We start from the raw sequence: 24,238 nt of genomic DNA, 5'->3' as shown, positions 1-24,238 counted from the left end.
CAAGACCGGTTCGTTCGATGTTATGGATCGTCAGCAGTATAAGCGCAAGTGAGACCATTCCTTCTCGTATATGCAAATATCGGTTTTTTTTTCCATAATTCTCAGTAGTTTCTAGTAGTGATATGATCGCAGTGATTCCCAGGAATATGGAATACGTAGGATTAGATGTTCGACACTGGAAAACCATGAACCAGAAAAGAATACGGTGCAAAATTATACAGTATCATTATCGTTTTCTTCAGGAATAATCACCAAAAACGACGCGATTATCCGAACAACAATCAGATGACAACGCGTTATGCGGAACATATCACGCCGATAGGTACTGCTCACATACGGATCTACGACAATGTGGGTGCAGCTACGTATGGTCGAACATACATACGGACATATCCACAAATATGCGCACAACCACCACATTCAGAATTAGACGAGGTTCGAATTGGCTTTTGGTTCGGCGTAAATTCTCTTCTTGTATTGTTGTCTTAGTCTGATTTCATTATTTTAAATGACGATTAATACGAAAAACTATTATCGACAATTTCTCTTTTCATTTTTGTGAACGCCTTATTTCAAGGTCGATTGGAGATCGTCCCTGAAATTGTCTGTCCCTAAAAAGGGAGTTTTTTTTAAATCTTGAGTGAAGTGAGTATGTATTTTTCCTTTTTCGTTATCTTGTACGTTCATAAGATTTTGTAACTAGTGAACTACGTTCTTTGCATATGTTCACTTGGTGGATTAATATGGAGCAGAGAGCATTGGAAGAAAGAGTGAGAAAGCTCGAAACAGGAAAATTCACATTCATATGACAGTACAATAATACACAGCGATTGTTATATCGTGCCCTATGGAAATGTATAATAGGAGGAAACCTATTTCTTGGTTTATAAAGACTTCGTCAATACTCTTTTTCAAAGAGAGTTTAAACGTTGTTTGAGATGCCTCATCAAAACAATATTCATACGGAGAAAAGAACTTCGATTTACCGAACAAGGTTATCAGGAAGGTGCGATCATTCCTGAAACAGCTTAATGAACGTCTAAACTGTTGAAAGTTTTAAAAACAATTTGTACTTGTTGTATTATCTGTTTACATTTTCAAACATGCTGATCATTTCGAAGTATCATGCTTGGATTTTTTTTCGGAACGGCTCGCTATATTTTAACTCTCATGCTCTTGTTGAGACTTTCACATTTTCACGTTACACTGCCGGTTTTTTCTGTTTGTTTTCTCGTTGATTTTTGCATTTTAGAGTAACGAGTATGCCAAACAATACTCATTCGAGAACTTCCCCGTTGACATGGATGGTACCGAATCAGTTGTGTTTGGAAAGTACTCGGTGAGCTGATCTCATGTCTTAAATGGTACAGAAGATACTGCATGAAAGTTTAGGTGTCTCTGCTCGAACAAACTCGGTTCAGCGCAATCTTTATCCGCTTAAAAAGAACGAATCTTCGGGATGGTGTGTCGATGTGTGCTATGATCTCGTCTAGGAGTTCTGAATACGTTATCAGAAGTGCTGTTCAAGAGTGCGCTAGTAATCTGGAGCGCTGCGAGCAACTTGGTACTGTAAAATGAGGCAAAGAATTGATGTTCCAGCCTTTCTTTGTGTCTTTGTCGCTTCAGATTTTTTTCGTTGTCTAAGATTTGTTTCCTAGTTTGGCAAGGAGACCGTTATCCCGTCAGTAACTGCTCAGTTGACTATCTGAAAAAACACTACATCGAAGTTATGGACAAGGTGGGAACTTGCAAGCTATAAGCGTTTAACTGTGAATTCTCAGGACTTCGATTTTAAGGTTGATGAGAGCTTTCCAAATGCTGTGTACTGGTGTAGACTGTGCGACTATCATATTTCAAGCATACAACACGTGCGAATTCATTTCGAACAAAATCAACATTTTTCTGATGAGCAGGTATGTTGTTTTACGAGTTTGCAAGTGTAAAATTGTAAAAAGAACCCTCCTAAACAAGAAAATCTGCATAGAAGAAGAAAGAAGTCAGTGATACCTACGTTGTTGTTTCGGAGTCGAGTTCTCTCTGCGTTTACCTTAGCTAGTCTTTATTTACTGGGTTTCTCTTATTTACTCAGTATTGCTCTATTATAGTTGCAAGCTTAGCTTAGTGCTGCTTTTATCTTATTGTCGACAGAGAATGCAAGAAAGAAGCAATCTTATGCACACAATACCACAACTGGGTTGCCATCAGTTGGAAGCTATCAATTCAGCTATCTTTAATTTACTTCACGAGGAGGTAATGCGATTTTTTTCCTTTTTTGGTGTCTCAACATAATTTGTTCCATCTCTCTGCACATAATTTAATTATTTCCAATTTAAGTATGGCATTAGAGGTCCTGTTTGGGAACAACGATTGGAATTGATGGCGGTTGTCGAAGAACTATTGAAGCGATGTGTATTTGAGAAAATGCAAGTGAAAGGTAGTGCAAACAGTGTGATGAATTGTCATTCGTCTTCAAATATATATTCTAAGAGGTTTTCTTTAGGTCATATCCGCGTTTACGGTTCTACTGTTGCAAAAACCGCAACTGAGGCTAGCGATCTGAACATCACTATCGATATTCCGGATGTCGACTGTAGTGATGCTGTTGAAACAATGAAGAATGTGGCCAGGCTACTGGATGACGCAACTAGTAATCTAACTTTTCACTTTTAGTTTGGCTAGGATGAGATTTTACAGCATTGTTGGTTTCTCTTTCTTAATTCAGCTCCGAGTAGTCTAAAATATGGTTTAAAAGTGAGTTCATGTGCCAGTATAGTTAATTATTTTGATTTCGGCACCTATCAGGTTACCATTCCATTAGATAGTCCGTCAAAATCAAAAACAAGTTGCTAAAAACTTTTTTGCTTATCTATCTAAACATTTACTGAAGTGTATTGATGAATTGCGCTAGTAATTCCAAGTTGCTGATAGCCTTTGACTTCGTAGATCAAAATTCACATGCACCTTTTCACAAATATTTGGTATCTTGCTCAAGTGGTCCAAAGAAAACATTTTTGTTGGTCCACACAAGCTGTTAGATAGCTTTTACCCACTTACCATCTACTTGCGATTTGTTGAGTTGCGTAAGAATCACTCTTCAGTCTCGAAAAAAAAGCAGTCTCTTTCCTCTAGCTTTTATTTTTTTGTGAAGAGCATATGCAGGTTTTTTTAGAGGAGATGAGAACTCTAAATGGCTCCGATGTACAATTCATAGCAGAAACTCCTATGTGTATCCGTCTCACGATATCAAATGTGCTTGTACGAATCACATGGAGACGTGAAGCTGGACTTAAACTTGGAAGCTTACTTGATACATATGCTAATTTCCGTCCGCAGTACCCGGAATTATGCAGAGTAGTCCGGAGATGGGCTCAGGTGAAAAAGGGTTCTTCACCTTGCATCAATTATTAATTCTGATGTAAAATGTTATGGGATTAAGATCTGTGGAATCTATTCAGTCGAAAAGAGGCAGGGCGGTCTGACCAGTTATGGATTTGACCTAATGGTGCTATATTTTCTACAACAGAAGAAATTGTTGCCGTGTCTACATGAGGTGAGACATCAGTAGGGAAAATACTAGTTATCTTCCATCATTATTTCGACATTTATTTTTTATGTGGGATTTGCTCCATGAAGACTATTTAATTAATCTGTTCTTTTTGTAGTTGCGTCCAATGATGGCATACGACAAGAAGGTCTCACATGTGATTGATGATTACTACGACAGAAGAGACATGTACGAAAACAATCTAGTCACAGTAGTAAGTACTTTACAGCAGTTCAAGGGTTTAAGCACTAAACTCAGCGTTACACACCATTTGATTTATAATTTGTCAGTGGAGTTTTGCATATCAATTCTGCGTTCCCTAGATGTCTAAAGTGTGGAAATTTGAGTCGCAGTTTTGTCTTAATATTTATGCGCTGCCATGAATTTTGTATCTTCTTTCATCTCCTTCGCCTTAAAAGAGCCATTTCCGTTTTTTTTTTTCAACTAGCCCAAACCATGCTGCCCTACTGCATCTCTACCTATTTCAATTTTATTCACCAGCTATTATTTAGACAGAGAAATTTGGAAAACTCGAGAAACCTTGGGATCTGGCAGTGTTGTTTGTGGAATTTCTGTGTTTCTATGGCTCGCGTGTTCATCAGAATGAAGTTGTGCAGGTGATCACCTCAAATCTGATCACTAGGGATAAAACCCGTTGGAGTAGGAAATTACTTCAGATTGCTGGTGAGTTTTAGCCAATCAGTTTATTCGATATTTAATCGATTTTCTAAAGAATTTATGAGGGTAAACACTTGTTTCTGTTTTTCAGATCCGTTTAGAACAGATAATGTAGTCACATTCACTAAGGCTTATCAGTCATACTTCTTTAACTGTTTTTTGAAGTCTTACCTGTATTTTGCGATTCCACAAACCCCCGAAGGTCCGCTGCTCGATGTTGTATTGTATCAAAAGGTTTGACTTCATTTTTTCCTTTTATTGTTAGAGTACATCGTAGAAGATACTTCGGCGATTTGCAGGTAAGGGAAAGCCCACGCAAGAAGAAAAGTAAAAGGAGAAGAACCGCAGCCACTACTGAAAATGCTGTGAAGAATGAGGTTAGACAAGAGAATACTATGGACGAAAAAATGTCATACTGTAGTGCCGAAGCTGTTGATATTGATGTGAGTTTTTGATTGTAGTCCTATAGTTCCAACGGAAACTTTAGTTTTTTCTCGGACTTTCACAGTTTTTCTGTCTAGGATGCCGAATACGTTGCGGCGGCGGATGCAATAGCAGTAGATGAGGAGAAGAAAACAGCGACCAATAATGAAATTATAGAGAACCTCATGGTAAGAATTGTACCGATCCTATCTGATTTTTCTATTAGGCTGCTTTGTTTGCTAGGTGCATTTCTGTTGTTCTTGACAAAGAAAGTTCATTCCACAGAATTCTGGCCATGTTCGCTTACTTTTTCCAATTATATTGCTGGAATTGAAACAAGAACAACCGCCTAGAAAACGTATTAGCTAGTGACTAGAACATTCTGGTCAGAATTTCTGCGATTAGCTTTTGTTTTGAGCCGGTGCCGAAGCTGTTGAGCTTATCGAATGTGGTACTGGATGCGAGAGTTGGACATGTGGAGACAGTGCAAGCGAACAAAGAGGAACATTCTTTGAGTGTAGCTTTTGTTAATGGACTTCAACTACATGGTGACAGCACAAAGGATATTTTGGATAAGGGTCTTCTCATAGCGAAGACAGCTGCAAATGAAAAAGATGTAGTCCTTGGTTGCTCTTTGATGGACCTTCCCGATGAGTTTTGTGGATCGTACATACTTCCGACAGGACAAGTGTTTTTCGTCCCAGAGCGCAGCTCCTGTGGGTTTCTTATTAATAGCCGTTGGATAACAAGAGTTGTAGATGTTGTAAGGCTTAAGAAAGGTCTCTACGAAGTTACTGTGCGCATCTCAGTCTGCCAAGAGATTAAACTGCTGTACTGTTTACAACTATCTGGAACCTATCCGATCAGAAGACTACACGAACGAGTGAAAGAGCTCGAAAATGCGACAGACATGTCTATTATTGTCATTTTTGGAAGCGAAGGTACGTCCAGCATGGCAGAGATTCAACTGGCTGAAGAGTGCGAAGCGCTAGGTCTTGATGTCTGGGCTGGCCTTTTCAAGGAAGAGGCACGTACCCTAGTAGCTACAAGATGTTCTAATGAATTGTTTAACATTGAAGATCTAACCATAGAAGAAATTGAAGACGTTCCGCTTTTCAAGGAATGTTTTATAGTTCGAGCGGCAATTTGCTTGTCGAAGAAGAGCGCATCTGAGCCACCTAATGATATTAAAATACCTAGAGAGGAAGATACAAAAGAAAGAGTGGCGAAAATATCTGAAAAAATGCAAAACAGTAAACGAAAAAAGGAAGAAAAAATCAAGAGAGCAGAGCGTAGACGTGAGGAAAAAGAGAGAGCAGCTCAATTTCTTCAACGGCTCATGGAGGAAGAAAAAGCTGCCTTGAAAGCTATTTCTCCGGGAATTAAAGATGATGAAGCTGCTGTTGCGGTAGAAAGTGTTATCTCACAAGAAGCAGTGGTCAACTATTTGGCGACGGTAGATGATAGTAATCTGAAGGACCAGGATTCAAAAGGTGTGGCTGAACGGAAAGCAAAGAGAAAACGCAACCGCAAAAAAACCGGCACAGGTAGGGCGGAAGATGCAGCTCCTTGTGATTCTGCTGAAGCTGAACCTCAGAAAATAAGTTACGACTCAGTATTGACACCTACTTACTGCCTTGAAAAAGTCCCTATTCTTGAAGAGAAAGTCACCGTGGATCTGAGCGATAACGTGCTTACCTCTGAAGATACGCTGGTGAGATTATGATGATTCAGTCTATCCTGAACTTTAACTTGAAAATGCAGGAATTGATGTCATGCTTCTAGCTACCTTTTTAGTTTGTAACTGATGTTTTTTTGAAGCCTTTTTTAAAACTATAAACATCGGCTTGGTTTCGTCACTCAGACATAGAATTTAGAATACATCTCTAGTCCACGACATCCCTATGAAAGATCTAAACCCTGAAAATGTGGAAATTGACGACGATATGGTGTACAGTCGTAGAACCATGTGCAGAATTAGGAAATATAATCCAATACGTATACCAAGGGCGGTGAGTTGAAATTTTTCAATGGATCAGGCCTAATCTTTTGAGCATACGGTTTTTTACAGTCTTTCGGTCTACTGGAACGATATGGTCTTCAGTGTCGCGATTTCAAGGAGCGTGATAATGAAGTGGACTCGATACGAGAACTACGACGACAAGGCATTAGAAATGAACGTAAACGATGTAAGCTGCGCGCTGAAATCGGAGATGCAATAGATCAAGAGGTGGAAAAAGTTGAGGTATAGTGAGGCATAAGCTCAAAAAATCATACCTTAGAAGTTGATCTGCACAGAATCTACTTCGTCTTTGTATACAGGGTGAAATGAGGGATCTCAATCCCTTTGACGCACAAGTTGGAATAACGGATGAATATTGGCTCCAATCGGTTCAAAATGAAGAGGATGACTTACCTGGTCTGATGGGTTCTTTTTTCATCTGAGATCTATTATTTCCGAGACTGCTCATAATCCTGAATTTTATGTGAATTGAAGCTTTTATGGTCGTGTTCAGATACCACCGTGGACTCAATAGAAGATGCAGCCGATCTTCCTGAAAACGAGACTGCGAATGAGGTTGACTTCAAAAGAATTGAAAAAAAACTATATTAATGATATTACGTTATGTTTGCAGCAAAAGAACAAAGAAGACCAACCGAAATCGCTTATTTGTTATGAGGATTTCTTCATAAGGATGAAAGATTTTGATCCGGACAGTTTTAGAACAAAAGTGAGTTCTTCGTAAAGTAGTTCTTCTGTCTGTGTTGCAGCACGAAGAAGCATCATTACATTTCTATATATTTCAATTCGTGTTCTTAGCTTCTTTTTCAACCGCTTGTGCATTTTTGTTCCTTATTTCATCTCATTCTCTAAACCGAATCATTTTTTTTTTATTTAATATTTTACCTTCTTACAATTCATTTATTTAGCTTACATTTTATTAATCTAATTTCCAACCCTCTTTTCTCTCTTTCTTCTTTGTTTGTTTGTGACACTCTACATTTTTTTCGTGAACTGAACTGAATTGCAACTTTCATCCGTTCCCCCTTCAAACTTTGTAAAAAAAATTAGAGGTATTACTTAGATCGGAGCTTGCGACAAATACTCCAGAGCGGTGTGGGTATTTTGCGGCGAGTGTCCAACTAATATTAACTCCCACTGAATTATGTGGCATTTGTTATTTCTTTCTCATACATTCTATTCCCTGCTGTGGTCTTTTGGCTACGGATTTTTTTTTTCGTGGATTATGTTCTTTTATTTTTGCTTCTTAACCCGCTGTTTTTAAAAGGCTTCTTCTCATGCTTACTTTTGAAGGTTGACGAACTCAACAAGGATTCCTTCGTGTACTCATTCGACAATGCAGAAAATTTCAATAACGGCTATGTAAGTGTAATCCTTCGTTTTTCTTCTGCAAATCTTATTTTTCTTTCCTTTTCTGTTGTCTTTCTTTCTCGTCCTTCCGTTCTTCTTTTGAAAGTGAATTTTCCTTCCCTTTTGTATTGAATTGTGATTGAACATCGTAATCTGTTTGTGCTACACATCTTCCATCTTCAGGAAAATGTTACCACATTCCAAATAAGACACGAAGCTTCAATACCTGGCACACGTTCTGCATCACGACTTCACATTTCCGTGTCCCGTAATGTCGCAAAAACAATTTATTAAAAATGCTAGATTTTTTTGTACTTTTACAGAATGAAGCGGGCTAACAAAAAAAAAACACTCTTTTGCGCTTTTTTTATTGAGAAAGAAGATCACACGCCGATGCAATAAAAAATAACTTGCCACCTTTCCTCGCATCCACAAAATTGTCATTCAGAGATATGTGAAATGTTTTCCAGTATTGAAGAAAATTTGCAGCTTATCTCGGAGAAAGTCATGGGACGGGAGTGTGCGAGATAAAAGTAGGGATAAAGGAATACTGTTTTGGCAGAGTTGTTAGACTTCACAGAAACTCAACCGAAGACTTTTAGGATCGAAATATGAATTAAGGAAGTTCATTCTCAGTGAAAAATCTTACTGTTTTCAACGTCTTCACTTCTCGAGCATCTAAAGCTGGTAGTTGGCAATCAAATATCAAAATGCCATGAATCGTCAGCTTTGGGTGCTGATTTCTGAAGCGTATGATATAAAACCTCTCCAGTAGTAGCTCTCTCCAGATACCTTCTCAACTTTTCCTCAGTGGATCTAAATATACAGTCCACAACATCAGCATTTTTTTTTCAGAGTTTCGAATGGCTGTCAAAAACACTTCCGAAAATGTGATTTCAGCACTGTCATTTCTTATTTTTCAAAATATTATTTCTATCTTCCAGAAACCTGATATGGTGTGTGCGTCATGCGAGAGCTGTGAGCATTGGTCGGACGCTTGTCCTTTGATGACTGTTAGTTTTTCTTTTTAGAAGAAATTAATTAATTCGAATTTTATTCTTTGCAAGGATGGAACGGAGGCGAAACAAAAAATCATCTCTAGTGAGATTGCCCTTAAATTGTGTTCAGAAATAGTGTTGATAATAGAAAATGTGTAAAAGAACTTGAAACTTTTATTCAGTCTTTCTGATTGTAAAAATTCGTCTCGTTCTTTCTGTATGTCTTTCTGATTGTGAAAATTTTGTATTATTGATGAATTTCACTGATGTTCGGCGCGTTGCCTCTGATGGATTATTGCCTATGGAAGGAACGGATTTGGTGGATTGAGGATGGAAATCATGTTTCATTTTTAGATCCCAAAGGCTGAAACATTTTCTCACAAGAAGGAAAAGTTCGAGTGGATAGAGCTGGATCACGTCATCCTCGGAACGTATGGTACGTTTTGTATTGTACGCATAAGTTTTACATGTTTGTGAAATTGTAACTTCATAATTAATTAAACCTACTGAAGTTGTGTTTAAGAAAAGAACCGCGTGAAAGATCACAGGATTGAGAAACTCTTGATGGTCGTCGGGCGAATACGATCATATTTGGAAAAAGATTTGAGGCAACCTGTGCGACTGGATGTAAGACAAATATTGTTATATGTTACGTGTACTTGACATATACTTGAAGAAATAGGTCTAGAAAAGCGATTATTCCAGGTTTTTGGCTCATTAGTGAATGGATTGGGGGCGGGAAGCTCGGATGTTGACATTTGTTTCCGCTTCACCTCGGACGAGCAACCTCTGGTAAGTTCATGTTTACTTAAAGGTTAAATTTAGTGTTGAGTCTTAAACGAAAGTTTTAACTGTTTACCTTTATCTAAGCATCATAACATCGCAACATCTCCAAAAAAAAAGAAACTATGTATCCTATCTTTTTCTTCGCAGAAGTTGAGAAGACTTCTTGTGTAACTCAACCGATGATCACTTCAGAATGTGGATGGGGTTGAGATTGTTCGAGAAATCTCCCAATCCCTGCAGAAGATGAAAGGATTGGAGAGGGTGTACGCGATAACCGGTGCGAAGGTTCCTATTGTAAAGTTTTTATGGCCGAAATTTGGGTTTGAGGGAGAGTAAGTGTTCGTTTCTTATTTTATAAGGTGAAAATTTGCTTATTCTGATTTTTTTTTTTAAATTTTAGTATAAGCTACTACAACGTTCTGGCGTTATACAATACACAATTACTGAAAAGTTACTGTGAATGGGATCACCGAGTCGCTCCTATTGGTGTATGGGTGAAACGAGTAAGTGTTATTTTTCTCTGATTTTAGGAAGAACATCTTTACACGATAAGGATCCGCCTTGTTTGAATATAGCTTCTTTCTATTGTTTGAGTAACTCATTACAAAAAAAAGAGAACTAGATACAAAATCTCGGGCTTTTTTTTTCAAGAAAAATGCTGAAAATGTCGACCGGAAACTTTGGCTAGCGAGCTAGTTTTGTAAAATTGCTGCTTTTTTGTAGAAGTTTCACTCTTAAAAAAATTGGAAATTACCTCTAATGCACCACAGATCAGTTCTAGTTCGTTTTTGACAAAACTTATCGGAGGAACTTCTGCGATTTCTTTGTGAACATTGGTCAGACTTCGAATTGTCTCAAAGCACAGGGTGGACACTAGTGACGGATCTCGAGGATACATTGGGTCCGATATCATTTTTTTTTTTGTGAAAAATTGGCGTTTTCATTACCTGGATTTAAGTATTTTTTTTTGCGGAGACGGTATTTCGTGTGACTCATCTTTTTAAGGTTTAACTTTTAAGATAGAACTAATCGATTTATTCATTGCATGTCGAAATATGCGAGAAAACGATTAGTTGTATTATTTCAATTAAAATATATAATCGAAAACTATTTTTCGTTCCTCTCTCGTTCCTTTTTTTTTCGTTTTTGCGCGTAAATGTGATGTGTTTCGACAGATCCTATCCGAGTCCGCACACTTTTAATTAAGGGATATTCCGAGCGAAATGGCGTTGAATTGTTAGAACGTGCTAAGTAAACAGTTTTTTTTTGGATTGAACATTTGGCACTGACATCCGATGAACAAATACATTAGAATGAGATTGCACAGCTGTGAAATAGGGGTTCATATTTGAATTTATGGATATGGTGTCCATTTTCAGTGGGCGAAGTCATGCGATATTGGCGATGCATCGCGTGGCTCGCTGTCATCGTACGCGATGATCATTCTTTTGATCCACTACCTCCAAAACTGTGAACCGCCTGTATTACCGCGTTTACAAGAGGTGCGTTTTTGTTCAGTGTATTGAAATATTGTTGGCTCTTGATTTATGTTTGCGTAACAACACGAGATTGTTCAGGATTTTCGTAATGGTGAAGTGAACCCAATTTGGGTTGAAAACCATGATGTATATTATCACAAAGAGGTGGTTCAACAGTGGTCTCAGAATCAGTTGTCCGTTGCCGAGCTGTTCATCGGATTTTTAGACTACTACGCACGTTTCGACTTTCAGACGCAGGTATTGGATTTAAACTTGTGTTTGGGTAGTAGTAGCACCGTATGGAGGTGTTTTTCTATTTTTCAAGGTTCGCTGCTTAGAAGCAGCGAATATTGAAAAATCACGAAATTGATGTGGTGTGGAAACCGTAGGGAAAACGTAGAGTTCGAGTTGTTGATTACGGAAATGAACTCGGTCACCGCTCACTTCTCTTTAGTCGTCTTAAAAACGCTTTCGTTCCTACGAAGTACGTTAGAACGCTCACCCTTTTACACGATCTGATCATCTTAGCAGAATGTTCATTGGTTTTACTTCGATAGACTGTGGGAGAAACCTCATTAATCTCCGACCGCTCGATTCTGGACGCGGCGCCTTCCAGGCCATTTCTTGCGACGATTAGGGGAAGGTTAAGGTAGTCAGCAACATCCAACATTCAAATATTGCGCAAGATAACGGAAGATGAGACAAAGGAATTTCTAAAATATTTAAATGGATCCGTTCAAAGATTTAAAGTTAGTTAAATGGTCATATTAATTAAAAGATACTAATTTTTTTCAACGTATACTCAACTTTTTTTTTATTCTTCAACGTCGATATTTGACTATTCAAATTGAATAAGATCGGCAAACACTTTGTTTGAGAAATATGTTCAATTGTAGAAGTGTAAAGTGAATGTAGCGCACATATTTGTGCCGCAGTGCAAGTAAGATTACGTTTATTCGCAATCCGGAAGCTTTGCTATGCATCTTGGAATTTTTGCTAAGAATTAGCTGTGGCATCACGATTAAACCTTTCTAAATAAAGAAGTCTTCTTCTATTTCATTTTTCACTGGTAAATGTCATATTTACCTGACCAGGTGGTTCAAATTCGCCGAAAGAAGCCATTACTGAAAATGGAAAAAGATTGGAATCGGTCAGTGTGCATAGAAGATCCGTTTGATCTCAATCATAATCTGGGAGCTGGAGTAACTAAGAAAAGTAAGAGGAATTTTTGTATTTGTCGCAGTTTTTTTTCTATTGTATGTACAATTGTAATATTTTTAGTGTTTGTCTTTATTGTGCGTAATATCCACAATTCTCGCAAGCACTTTACTTTGTCGGATATTCGTCGAGAATTCCTTGAAAAGAAGGAAATATCAACGGATAAGCAGATGCTACCAAGTCTGATTGAGGAGTTTGGGGTTGGTTTACTAGTAGTTGAATTAAAATTAACAGTAATTAATTTTAAACGTTGCCGATGTTAGTGAATTCTTGAACAAGTGTCCTTCATTCTGATGAAGAATATGCGTAGGAGGATAATTGTTACACCCGTGAACACAACTGCACTGTTGTTTCTATTTCTGTTGGTTGCTGCGAAGGTTTCATTTGTATTCGCAGCTGCAAATTCGCGAAGCTATGTTCTTTTCATAAGCTGCGGCAGTTCGAAATCAATTGGTTGTCGGGTATGGCTTAGGTCGAAAATATGAAAATTCGCTACGGATAGAGTCTGCACAGTATTTAGTATTCAGATTTATGAGATTTATGTGAAAAGTTGTAATAAGACCAATGTAGCAGGTCTTGCACTTTATTTCTGTTTAGTCCTCATTTTAGCAGTGTCTCTTGTCTTTCAATGCATTTTTTCTTTTGAATTTCTCTCGCTTCTCGTTGAAATAAGTACTGGATCATCATAAAATGGTTTAAATTTGCCAGGATAACCCTCATAGGCAGAAATCGGTAACATTCAACACCACAACACACCTAAATAATCTTGAGAACCTGCTTTATTTGCTTCATTCTTTAAACCTTCTTTAAAAGTGTCACCCCATGAATCTGGGGTTATGCGGGTTTCATTCTTCCTAATTGCCGTAAAAACGCCCCGGAAGAGGCGGCTTCGAGCGTTCCGGGGCGCTGTTTTCTACAACGAGTTTGATTGCAATGCGCCAGCCTTGTGCACCGTTCTTTTCCTCACCTTCCTCCCCATAATCTACGACCCCGTATACGCATAACTCACCTGAAATCCGCACCATCTGAGATTAGCAGGGTGATGCCTTTCAAACAAAAACTATTTCAGACCACTCTCTTGAAAAAATGTGAAATGGGTTCGGCACCTTCGGACCGGCAGTGCCGAATATGTCACAGGGTGGGACATTTCGCAGAATCCTGCCCAAAGTGAGTTTAGGAAGGTTTGGCAATCTCTCTCTCTCTGCTTCAGTTTCATTCAGTTATATCTGAAAAGAAAAATATTCAAAAAAAAGTTCAAAATTGACCTCTTTTTAAAATTTGCTCCGCATTACACAAGTCAGCTCGACCTTCTGTAGACTTCTGGGAATCTCCAGTGCTTTCATCCGTATAATTTATCTGCGAGCAATACAATAATTGACAGTATTGATAAGAACATAGTCAGTAGGTTTTATCGTAAGGTAAAGGTATCGTGGTTTTCGCTTGATTCTTTATTATCACTTTTAATGACCGTCGTCTTCTGATATGATTAGACTTAAAGGTTGCGGATGCGGTAACGGAGGTCCTCAGGCTAGAATCAAGGTTGAGCTGCATGATTTTCTTGCTCCTGCATTTTCCCGTTTTTCAACCGTGTGTAACATTTTTGATGTTGAGGCTTGGCGATGAGGAGAGAGGATCTCAAGTTGTAGCAAAGGATGAGTTAGTGGAGAATGATTTTAGGAGCCAACACTGTTTGAGAACACCGCGTAAAGAGCCTTGGCCTAAAAAGGCTCCGGTAAGTTTACATTTAACTTTTATCCATAAGCACCGTGGAATGTTACGTTTTTTACCCGTTTAATGTCTTAATGTCTGGTTCACCTGTTTGTCAATAAGTTTTGTGTGTTTTATGCGTGTTAATCACATATGCATGGCTTTTCGTAAAGTTATTTTTGGGTGCCTACTCCCGTCCGCCACGTCTTGTCACTCAAATCACAGAGAAGGTTATCTGGCATTCATGATGAGAAAAAAAAGTAATTTAGAACGGGAATGGGCAAGAAACTCCTCGTGGTAACCAATCGTCCGGTCGGTCTTTCTTTCAAGGAGGAAGGTCCTTTCATCGTGTAAGGTTTATTTTACTAGTATATCCCCGAAAAGATGTTAAAAATGGTAAGCACGGAGATAAAATGTGTGTCGAGTAGATGACATTCGTTGTTATCATTTATTTGTCAGAATTTTGCCCTGATCACTGGGAATTTCTTATCACGAATATGTTAGGAGGACGTTTTGTTATAACGCATAGAATACTAAACTCTTAACATTGTTCTGATGCGCTTCTCCTCTTTTCGAGTCGAAATCTTTCTCACTTTTTCCATGGAACGAGTATACTTAACCATTGTAGGATACGATTCGAAAAAAAAAACTCGAACAGTGATGTTAGCTGTTGTGCCTTGTTCCAACATTGATTTTGGTACTGTCTACTAACTTTTTTTTCGTAGCGCTCTCTGAAATGTCGTTTAATAAATATCCGGACTTTTTGATTTACTTCGCCTGATCCTTTTATTTGATCTTCAATGAGAATGATCTCGAAAATTTCAGAAAGTGGAACGACGGAAGTGGCAAGATGGACGAGCTCTTCTAGCAAATGGTGTGCCAATAGAATTCTATCCTAACGAGAACTCGAATATAGTATGATATCGGAATATTCTGATAGTTCTGTGAAATTAACATTGTATCCAACTTTTCGGGTAAATGTAACGTCCGTAATGGATCAGAATCAAAATAGCTCCAAGTGCACTTGTGTTCCAGACATTTTTTTTCTAGACGGGCAGATTCTGTATTCTTTGTTTTCCGTTGTGCATTTATAAGTTCTGTGCTTTATACTTGTTTTTCTTTAACTCGTAGTTATTCTGGCGGTTATATTAGTAGGTGTTTACGTGTTATTTACGAGCTTGTCGATATTTTCATATGCGAGTCGGCGACTAGTTTTTGCGTATTTCTGATAGTTTTGACACGTGTCACATCCATGTGTAAACATCGTTTACGTAGGACTTAATTGGTGATAATTTGTGGGCTATCTCTTCTCCTTTCATAGTGCTTTTTGAAATGCTCCGGATTTCCGGGGAGGTGGGGTTTTTTTTTACTCATGTGCTGCTTGATCATACGACAATTTAAGGTTCAGTTACCTAGTGATATGCAACAGATCTTTTAAATTCGCATGCGCTATCATGTTCTCCATGTTTATTTACCGTACAATTTTTTCTGACCTCACCTATCAAAAATTCATAGCATGTTCAGGATACTGCTCTTTTTCTCCTTTGTTTGTAAGTTAGACAATGATGAGCATTTCTTTCTTCCTGAGATCGGGTAGCTTCATTGAGTTGATTAACAGTTGAGTCAATGTAAACTACCGATCAGACTAAATCCCACCATTTCCTAAGAGTCTGAGTGAAGCCTGAAACGTAGCTTTCTTCTCTCTGCGCGAATGTTGTGACGCTAAGGAAATGATACCGTATTCCTCATGTCTTTTTGCTCTTTTTTTATTTATCATCCTTACAAATATAGCACGATGTGAAATTATTTCTACTAGATCTCGTGGTCGTCGATGTTCCCTACACATCTACCGTATCTGCGATGATGAAAAACTGAAATGTATTTTGCGCATGACACTTCCTCATAAGGCTGGCGTCGAACTCGGTCACATGGACTTTACTGGCTCGAAAATCAACTTTGAACTTTTTCCGTGGTCTTGTCTTGGGAATTTAAGTGGATCCAGATTCACGAATGACTATTGAGACGTGTTCAGACGTAAGCATCTAGCTGGAATTGTGTTATGTCGCCGCTCCACACAACTGTGAATAAAGATCAGGAGCAAATAATGGTGTTGTCGAGTCAGAAACGTTCAAAATCGTGATAATATTTCTTCCTCGTGCTTGTCTGTTCGGTTTCTTTTTCTGGTTAATGTTTTGATTGTGATTAATGGACATAGAGCGTTCATATAATGACGCTATGTATTGCTAAAAACAATTATGAGGTATTCTATAACAAGCGGAGACGCATTTGTTTTTAATTATTCCATAGCGTTGATGTGTAGGACTTCTGAGGATCTATTTCTGTCTGCATGTGGTTTCAGCAGATTAACTATTATTCCTCTACTTCTGATAAAATAACAGCGCTTTGACAACATTCAAAACCTCTTAAGTTCTCATTTAATAACTGCTGTGATGAACCTAAAGTTAAAGTGCTAATTTCCTCCACGTAATTTCGAAAAGAAACTCTTTGAAGAATTAAACTAGGACAATTAGTTGTTTTATCGATTTCACTGATAGGTGTACAGCAAATCTAGATCGCAGAACTGTCGTCAAAGTACAAACTTCTCCTACAAATTGAGTGCCTATTTCGCTATTTTGTAGTTTCATTTGTTGTTTTGTAGCTTTTTTTTGTTTTTTCGTCGCATTAAGCGAAGCTTCTGAAAGCCTTAATTATATTCAATGGAAATTACTACATAACATTATGTTTAGTCGGTGTTAGTCACCAACAGAATATGCAAAATTGATGGTTGTGTTTGCAATGAATTCTAATTGTTTTGATATAAAGGTTTGACGTTTTAGCTACTTTGCAGCATTCCTACATCTGGAATTCAAGGGAATTGATCACATTTTTGGATTCATGTATAGAAATTGCTGCTTTTTTGTGCTTGCAAAAAAGCGATGCAAAAATAGTTGCATTTGATTTGCGCTAATGACGTCCTTCCATGCACATGTACTGATCGTAAAGGATCATGGATCGTAGGTTAGATATGACGCACCCTCCCATTCTGATAAAACCTTGATAATGTGGATTTTTTTCTGCTTCTACTGAATTGTAGTATGATCTGTCTCGGTAATATATTGAAGGAGAAGCCTTTATTTCTCTCGTATCTCTTCTATTTCTTTTCTTTCTGTATGTTTGTATAATCACAAATGAATAGTATCCTCAAGCTCGCATTTGTTGTGGCTTGTTATTTCTTAATGACAACTATTCTCACTCATCACCACGGTTACCGTTGTTGTTTTTTATTTATCTGAAAATGAGTTATTTGAATTTCCACACTTCAATTTCTTATTTGTAGCGAACCTGCCCATGCGTTGACTCATAATTCTCATTAATCCCAATTAGATAGAACTCACTAAATTGCGCTAATGATGTGATGCTCTTTGTAAACAATCACGTACAGAATCGCAAAGAATTTAGAGGTAGTCGTTTCGTTTGGAATGTTTTCTACCCTTGTTTGCATTCTGTTAACTTTCCAGTTGATAAAACTAGTTTTTCAATAATATATCTGAGGGAAAGTGTCCCATCCAATCAGTGTCTCAAAAATTGCCTCTTTTGTTGTCTGAATTGGCCATAATCGCTCTTCTTATTAACTTTTACTGATATCCTCGGTAGCACGCTCGCTGCTTGGGATCTTCGGAATCACCATTTTCTTTCTCTTATCTACCAGACCTTGTTTCGGTGCTAATCTGCGTTCCGTTCGTTTCGATTTTTCCTACTTCTTACGGTACCTAAGCATAGTTTTCCCTGCCATATTTGTGGTTTAAAATGGGCGGTGTACACTTCTCCTTTATTTGATCCCATTCTACTAATGTCACTTTTGCCCCACTGTCTACGCTCTTGTTGTCCTTATCGTGTACTCTAAAATCGATTCGAGGTGCAACGGCTTTGTCCACATGATGAAGAGTCACCGGTGGAACGAATTTCGTTTCTAGGTTTTAGGTAGGAAGCGAAAAGCGTTCCATACCTGACCAGAATTAGATTTCTCATTAATCCCAATTAATGGTCAATATCAGAATTAGATTGATATTGATAAACAACACTGCAATACTACATAATGTAAGGTAATAATAATTTCATGTTCTGTATAGGGAATAAAAAGGGCACGTGAGTTGATGAAAGGAGGCTGACTGACGTTGACAGCTACTAAACAACATGTGTCATCATCCCACACACACACCGGTGACTGCGCCTATATTTGCGTAGTTAGGTTTAAAAAAAAAAGAAGAAAGTGACTGCTGTTTTGATAAGGTAGGCCACGAGAAATGAATAAGACGAAATTGAATGACATCTACCGTGACGGATCACAATAAATAACGTCATGTTACATACAAGAACAAGTCATACATATAACGCAATTAAAATGGGCGCGAAAGCGAAGAGTTCGCTTTCTCAGCTCACCTTCTTCTTCATCAGTTTGCTATATGTTTTTTTGCTGCTCTTTTTCTCTTGATAATATGATGTTAAGTCTACAAATGTAATAAAATTTAGGCATCTAGGTATTTTCATACTTAGGAGATTCGAAGAGGTTTTTTTTTTTTTGAAAATTTACGAGATATAAGAAATATTCGTTATCAAATAGTGAACAAATTTAGGCAACAGCTTTTTATTTCTCCCATGGGGATTCGACTATCCCATCATTTTTTATTCATGTATGTGTTTAGTGTATGTCCAGCAAAAATCACTTCCTTCTTTTCAAAGTTTCTCAGCAAGAATGCAGGAAAAGGATGTGATTTGTTGAATGTGTAAAAAAAAGTATTGATATTTGAGGTAAGTATCAAGACTAAAACTGGATAATCGAGTGCTTAACTAGCTGTATTAAATCTTATGAGCTTCGTTACACTTTTTCTGTATTTCTTCTTCCTTTGATTGACTTATATTAGCAGCATAGCACATATCTGCAAGTGGCCGTTGTGAGTTTTACACACTCAGCGCGACGTGCAGGCTAGTGGCGGTTGGCACATGCTGTCATTAACCGAATAAGAATGCAGACTAAATATAAGTTGATAATCGCGATTTGGACAGCTCTTGTTCCGCAAATGTATCTGTAATTTAAATTATGTTTGATTCGAAATGAATTCCAGTGCTTTTTTCCTCGTTATCGACGAGAAACGACAGGTTTTCAGCAATGTGCTTTTTCATAGTATCTTCGCGTTTCTTCATCTTTTCTCTCTCTACCTTCTTTCTTATTTCATTCATAATCTTTACTTTTTTCACAATTTTAACAAACACTCAGTACAGCATTCTATCTAGGTTTGGTTTTTTTTTCCTTTTCAAAGAACTTACTAAGTCCTGGAAATGGTGATATATTTTTACAGCTGCTTAAGTGTTTATTTCCATAATGCAATCCAGAAGGATGAGTTTTCAGTCTCGGATAAATGAAAAAGGTAAGAATCGTTATTAATCTGTACTTGTTTAGGCTTCCAATGTGTTTTTTTTTCCTATTTCTTATGGTCCCATTAGTAGGTTCACATGAAATCACCATAAACTTATTTTCAGTGAATGATTTCGGCTACAGTGTGTATTAATTCGTATGTTTGGTATTGTTCCTTATTGCGTAGCTGTGTTACGTTTTCGAAAATCTCGAAACCGGTTCTCATTAGGGTTTACTTGTGAATCCTGTAATACTACATTATTCTGAACTTTTCAATAAAATCCAGCGTTTTGTAATTGGTTGGAATTGATCAAGTATTCCTGCGCTTTTTTTTAGTATGTAGATAGAGTGCATTCATATGATGGAATAGATAGAGTGGGCACGGGTCGTTATAATGTCATCAATGTCACTTTTTTGATTCTTTTAAACATATTGATGGCATCACGTTTTTTCATTCTCGTGGAATATCAAACCAATGCATTACTTCTGATCTTTAGTATACAAGACATCGAGTCGGTGGGTCGTATTATCCCAAGAAGCACTATTTCTGGTCCTATTATTTTCTTATTTTTGGTGTTCTTTCATATTTTGTTCGTATGGTGGTCGTAATGTATAGGATTATGTAATTAATTACGTGTTGTCTCATATGCCGAAATGAATACGATCCACATGTGGGTCGTATTATTTTCCATGGTTAGGATCAATTTTCATTGTCCCACACCTGTTGATGGTTTTGCCAGTGATTGATTCTTTTGCAAAAGAAACTCTTCCTCTTTCATCAGTTGTACCGGTATTCTTCCCCTATGATTTCTTACTATACAAGGGTCTTGAAAAAGTCAATCTTAAAATCTACTCAGTTTTTGTGAGTAAAACAATTTCGTTTTGGAAAAAAGGACTCATTATCATTATTTTCTGTGATATACGTTTTTCTAACAATGAATGTAGCCCTTTGGAAGCTTCCCCTTTTAACAAACGTGGTCTCTTTAGTCGTCTCTTTTCAGTTTTTTCCTTGAAAACTTTTTTTTTTTTTAAATTCACCGTTGGAATGGCTGCAGAATTAAAGATATTAACGGGAAATTGTTCCGAATTCTCTCTTCCCGAAATTGCTGGTTCCTAGATTTTAGTGAGATTGTCTAGCGACTAGTTTTTTTTAACCTTTCACTTATGTGTTAGTGCTTATTATTTTCTTCTATAAGTACTTCAATGGGATCCTAATATATTCTATTGAGCTATCGCTGAGGTGGAGCAATAAACGAGGTCTTGATTTTTATTTTAAACACAAGAATCTAGAAAAATTTTGTTTATTCAATAGAAATGTGTGAAGGTTGGCCATCGTTGCTCAAACATTTTTTCGTTGCGAGGTGTGCTGAATGTTAAAAATCAGTGGGATAATGCGGGATGAATACAATTCAAACAAGAAAGTCAAAGAATAATCAAGGAAATTATGCTATCCGTTTTTTTTTTCGTTTTTGCAATCATACTCTTACAATAACCGCAGGAAAACTATTTATGCATCATAACTAAACTCCAGTGACCTCCACTTTTCTCTGTTGTATTTAACGCTTCGATTACCATTAGATATCTGGAATTAATCGCATGCGTTAGAATATATTAAAATATTACAGCTGACTTGAATTTTTCGCTGCTTTTGTTACGGTTCTCCGACAGGTTTTCTTTTAAATTTTGAAGAGAGGAGTATTAGCCAAGTATAAATTACACCAAAAGAGATGTTGTTGAGTGGAATCATCTTCTTGAATTCACCCAGTAAGTTACCATACACTACTATTAGATCTGCGTCCCGAAAATAATGTCCATTTCGATCGCATTCCTCAAAAATAGTAGCTTTAGTTAGAGTGAAAATGTCCTATTAGCAATAGAATATATAATGATCCGTACGTTGCCATCAGTGTGTAGAAATGCTGATTTCTGAAGCAACGAATTATAGTTTTATAGTTGTGCTTTAAATGGTCTGCTGTAGAACACTTTCTCCGTTCTACGCTAATTAATGCCTTTAAAAGAACTCGGGCAGAGTGTTAACAAAAATTAACCGCTTAGCTTTTTGGGAACTAGAAATCATGCCTTTTCTAAAGATTTTCATTTGAATACAGTTAGCATTTTGGGATGTCCTGATATTCACGTTACATATAAAGAATAATTCTGTAAGTTTCGTCTCTTAAAGGCATCACCCCACGAATTTATAGTGGTACGGATTTCCGGTGGAGTATTCGTATACGGAATCGTAGATTATGGAGAGGGGTGTGATTCCGTCCATTTCTTCCTAATTGCCGTAAAAAACGGCCCGGAAGATGCGGCGCTGCACAGGGATGACGTGCTCCCATCGAACTCCTGCTAGAAAATAGTGCGCCGGAGCGCTCGAAGCCGTATGTTCCGGGTCGTTTTCTACGGCAATTAGGAAGAAATGAACGATATCACCCTCCTCCCCATAATCTACGATCCCGTATACGAATACTCCACGGAAATCCGTACCACTCCAGATTCGTGATGTGATGCCTTGAAGCAAGAGATCCACGGTTTTGCACTCATAAGTAACTCACACCTGCTTCTTGGACCACAAAAAAATTCAATCGATTATTACAATTTTTAGGGACTTGTATAAATGGTGTGTTTTTACAATTTCAGAATTCACGAAATTTCTCTTCAGTAAAAGTACGTATAATGAATGACATTCTACTTGTTAAGTATGATGTGATCGATTCTACCTTTTTGAATCGTAATTTTATTCTTTTTTTTTGTGAGTGTAAAGCTATGTATATATCAGACTTTGTTTTTTTTTTTCGAAAACTACTTTAGAATACTGTGATTCTCCACAGCATATGAATTTTCAACCACGAGAATTTGTAGTGTTTTATAGTCGGGTCAAAAACGACATGAACCTTGTCGCATTTACGTATGCGGCTGCGTTCCACGCAGCGTGGCGGAGCATGTGATTGGGACCGAGGTGGGACCTTCGCGAAGTCCAACGACGAGTAGTGCTAGCAAAGGTCCACACTCGTTTCTAACCGCCAAGCTCTACGCACCGCGAGCGCATTCCCTTACGCAACTGCACCCCGTTTCATGCCAGTTTGACTTGACTATACATCCTGTTTGCATCTTCCTAGTAGAATAGTAGAAAATCACTTTTTTTTAAACCCTTTCACCAATGCTAGATAAATGTCAGTTTACTGACGTATCCGTTTTCCTTCCTGAGTACTAGTATTTCTATTGAACTAATCTGCTCCCCACAGTTAAGCCTTTTAAAGGCATCACACCACGAATTTGGAGTGGTACGGATTTCCGGTGGAGTATTCGTATACGGGGTCGTAGATTATGGGGAGGAGGGTGATTCCGTTCATTTCTTCCTAATTGCCGTAGAAAACGGCCCGAAGATACGGCTTCGAGCGTTCCGGCGCACTATTTTCTACAAGGAGTTTGATTGGAGCGCGCCAGCCGTGTGCACGCGCTGCATCTTTCGGGCCGTTTTTTTAAGGCAATTAGGAAGAAATGGACGGAATCACACCCCTCTCCATAATCTACGATTCCGTATACGAATACTCCACCGGAAATCCGTACCACCTCAGATTCGTGGGGTGATGCCTTTAAAACTACTAAAATGGCTTCTGTGAGATTGTTGAAATATGTGCTCAATTTCTTGGATAATGATTTAAAAGATATTGAAAATGTCCTAGAAATTTATTGGCTATTTCTGCAAAGCAATATTCTAAGTTTTCAAACAAGCAGTGTTCTGCTAACTCTGAAATCATCGTATTTGTTCAGAAGCAAACTTTTTTTGAAGTATTTGACTAATCGATTGTGTTCGAAATATGGTTGCATTTCGAATTGTGGTGCTAGCAGAAGACTGTTTAAAAAGAGATTCTTAGATTTTTTATCGCTTTGCATAGTGTTTTTAAATGTCCAGACGATAATTCGATTTGGTCACCAGATGTCTAGGGAATTACAAATCTCTGACTTTTTTTTTGTCGTTGATGTCATTTTGCCTCGGTTGTTGATGTCTAATGAAGATATGAGCCCATTATACAAAGTAAACAGTGAACAATAATTATCTACATGAAATTACAATTAGTCGAAGCAATAATTAGCCGTCAATGTATGGTGCAAAGAAATATGACAAGATGTCTCTTCGATGAATGTCAAATGTTGTACGAATTCATTCATATGTTCTGCGGATTCACGATAACATTTGTGACAACAGCCATATTTACTTAATGTCTGTTTCAATTATGGTTTCGTTCAATGTTCCTATACTGTAGTAATCATCTATAAATTCATACAATAAATTGATTCGCTATTTCGTTGCGGTCTCATTCTCGTTATCGTACATCTGTTAGCGTTTTTTTAAGCTTTGTTCATGTGAAAATAACTTCTTTTAGGGTCATCTTGGCCGTTCTCACGGCCAATGCTCGCTTTCGTGAAGATAGCCACAGGTTTAGGTTCGTTTTCGCAGAATTTTTTAAATTTGAATACTTTTGATATAGTTTTGTAGTTTATTATTTCCTTCTTTTGAATTTTTTTTTTCATTCATTTCATGTTACGAATGAAAAATACCATAATATCATATAATATGAATATCAGAATTTTATATTATTTCAATTTTAGAATGAA

At 37.6% G+C, this 24,238-nt stretch overlaps 1 protein-coding gene across 3 annotated transcripts; it reads left to right on the top strand.

Annotated features, from left to right (window-relative positions):
• Positions 1-22: 22 nt before the first annotated feature.
• On the top strand, positions 23-24,237 carry RB195_008504 (uncharacterized protein; the record flags this gene model as incomplete). 3 transcript variants are annotated; one of them, XM_064195041.1, is made up of 39 exons in its annotated part: positions 23-48; positions 243-435; positions 1,253-1,339; positions 1,393-1,564; positions 1,659-1,738; positions 1,797-1,913; positions 2,149-2,250; positions 2,335-2,434; positions 2,501-2,647; positions 3,170-3,372; positions 3,437-3,550; positions 3,663-3,758; positions 4,057-4,228; positions 4,314-4,456; positions 4,522-4,665; positions 4,744-4,833; positions 5,064-6,359; positions 6,523-6,657; positions 6,717-6,890; positions 6,968-7,064; positions 7,162-7,223; positions 7,282-7,377; positions 7,962-8,030; positions 8,963-9,031; positions 9,371-9,452; positions 9,540-9,643; positions 9,722-9,808; positions 9,995-10,134; positions 10,203-10,305; positions 11,182-11,304; positions 11,380-11,538; positions 12,375-12,495; positions 12,562-12,698; positions 13,568-13,665; positions 14,176-14,230; positions 14,475-14,555; positions 15,031-15,079; positions 24,007-24,066; positions 24,233-24,237. In XM_064195041.1, 39 exons carry the CDS (start codon positions 23-25, stop codon positions 24,235-24,237), a joined length of 5,388 nt encoding a protein of 1,795 aa, XP_064046185.1. The 3 variants fall into 3 exon arrangements, with proteins under 3 accessions (XP_064046185.1, XP_064046186.1, XP_064046187.1); XM_064195042.1 differs by having other exon boundaries at positions 14,110-14,230; XM_064195040.1 differs by lacking the exons at positions 24,007-24,066; positions 24,233-24,237 and having other exon boundaries at positions 15,031-15,126.
• Between the last annotated feature and the right edge of the window lies 1 nt (position 24,238).

The sequence above is a fragment of the Necator americanus genome, chromosome III, assembly GCF_031761385.1.
Source record: "Necator americanus strain Aroian chromosome III, whole genome shotgun sequence".
Taxonomy (NCBI): Eukaryota; Metazoa; Nematoda; class Chromadorea; order Rhabditida; family Ancylostomatidae; genus Necator; species Necator americanus.
Note: the sequence above shows the minus strand (reverse complement) of the source record. Positions and strands in the feature narration are given on the sequence as shown.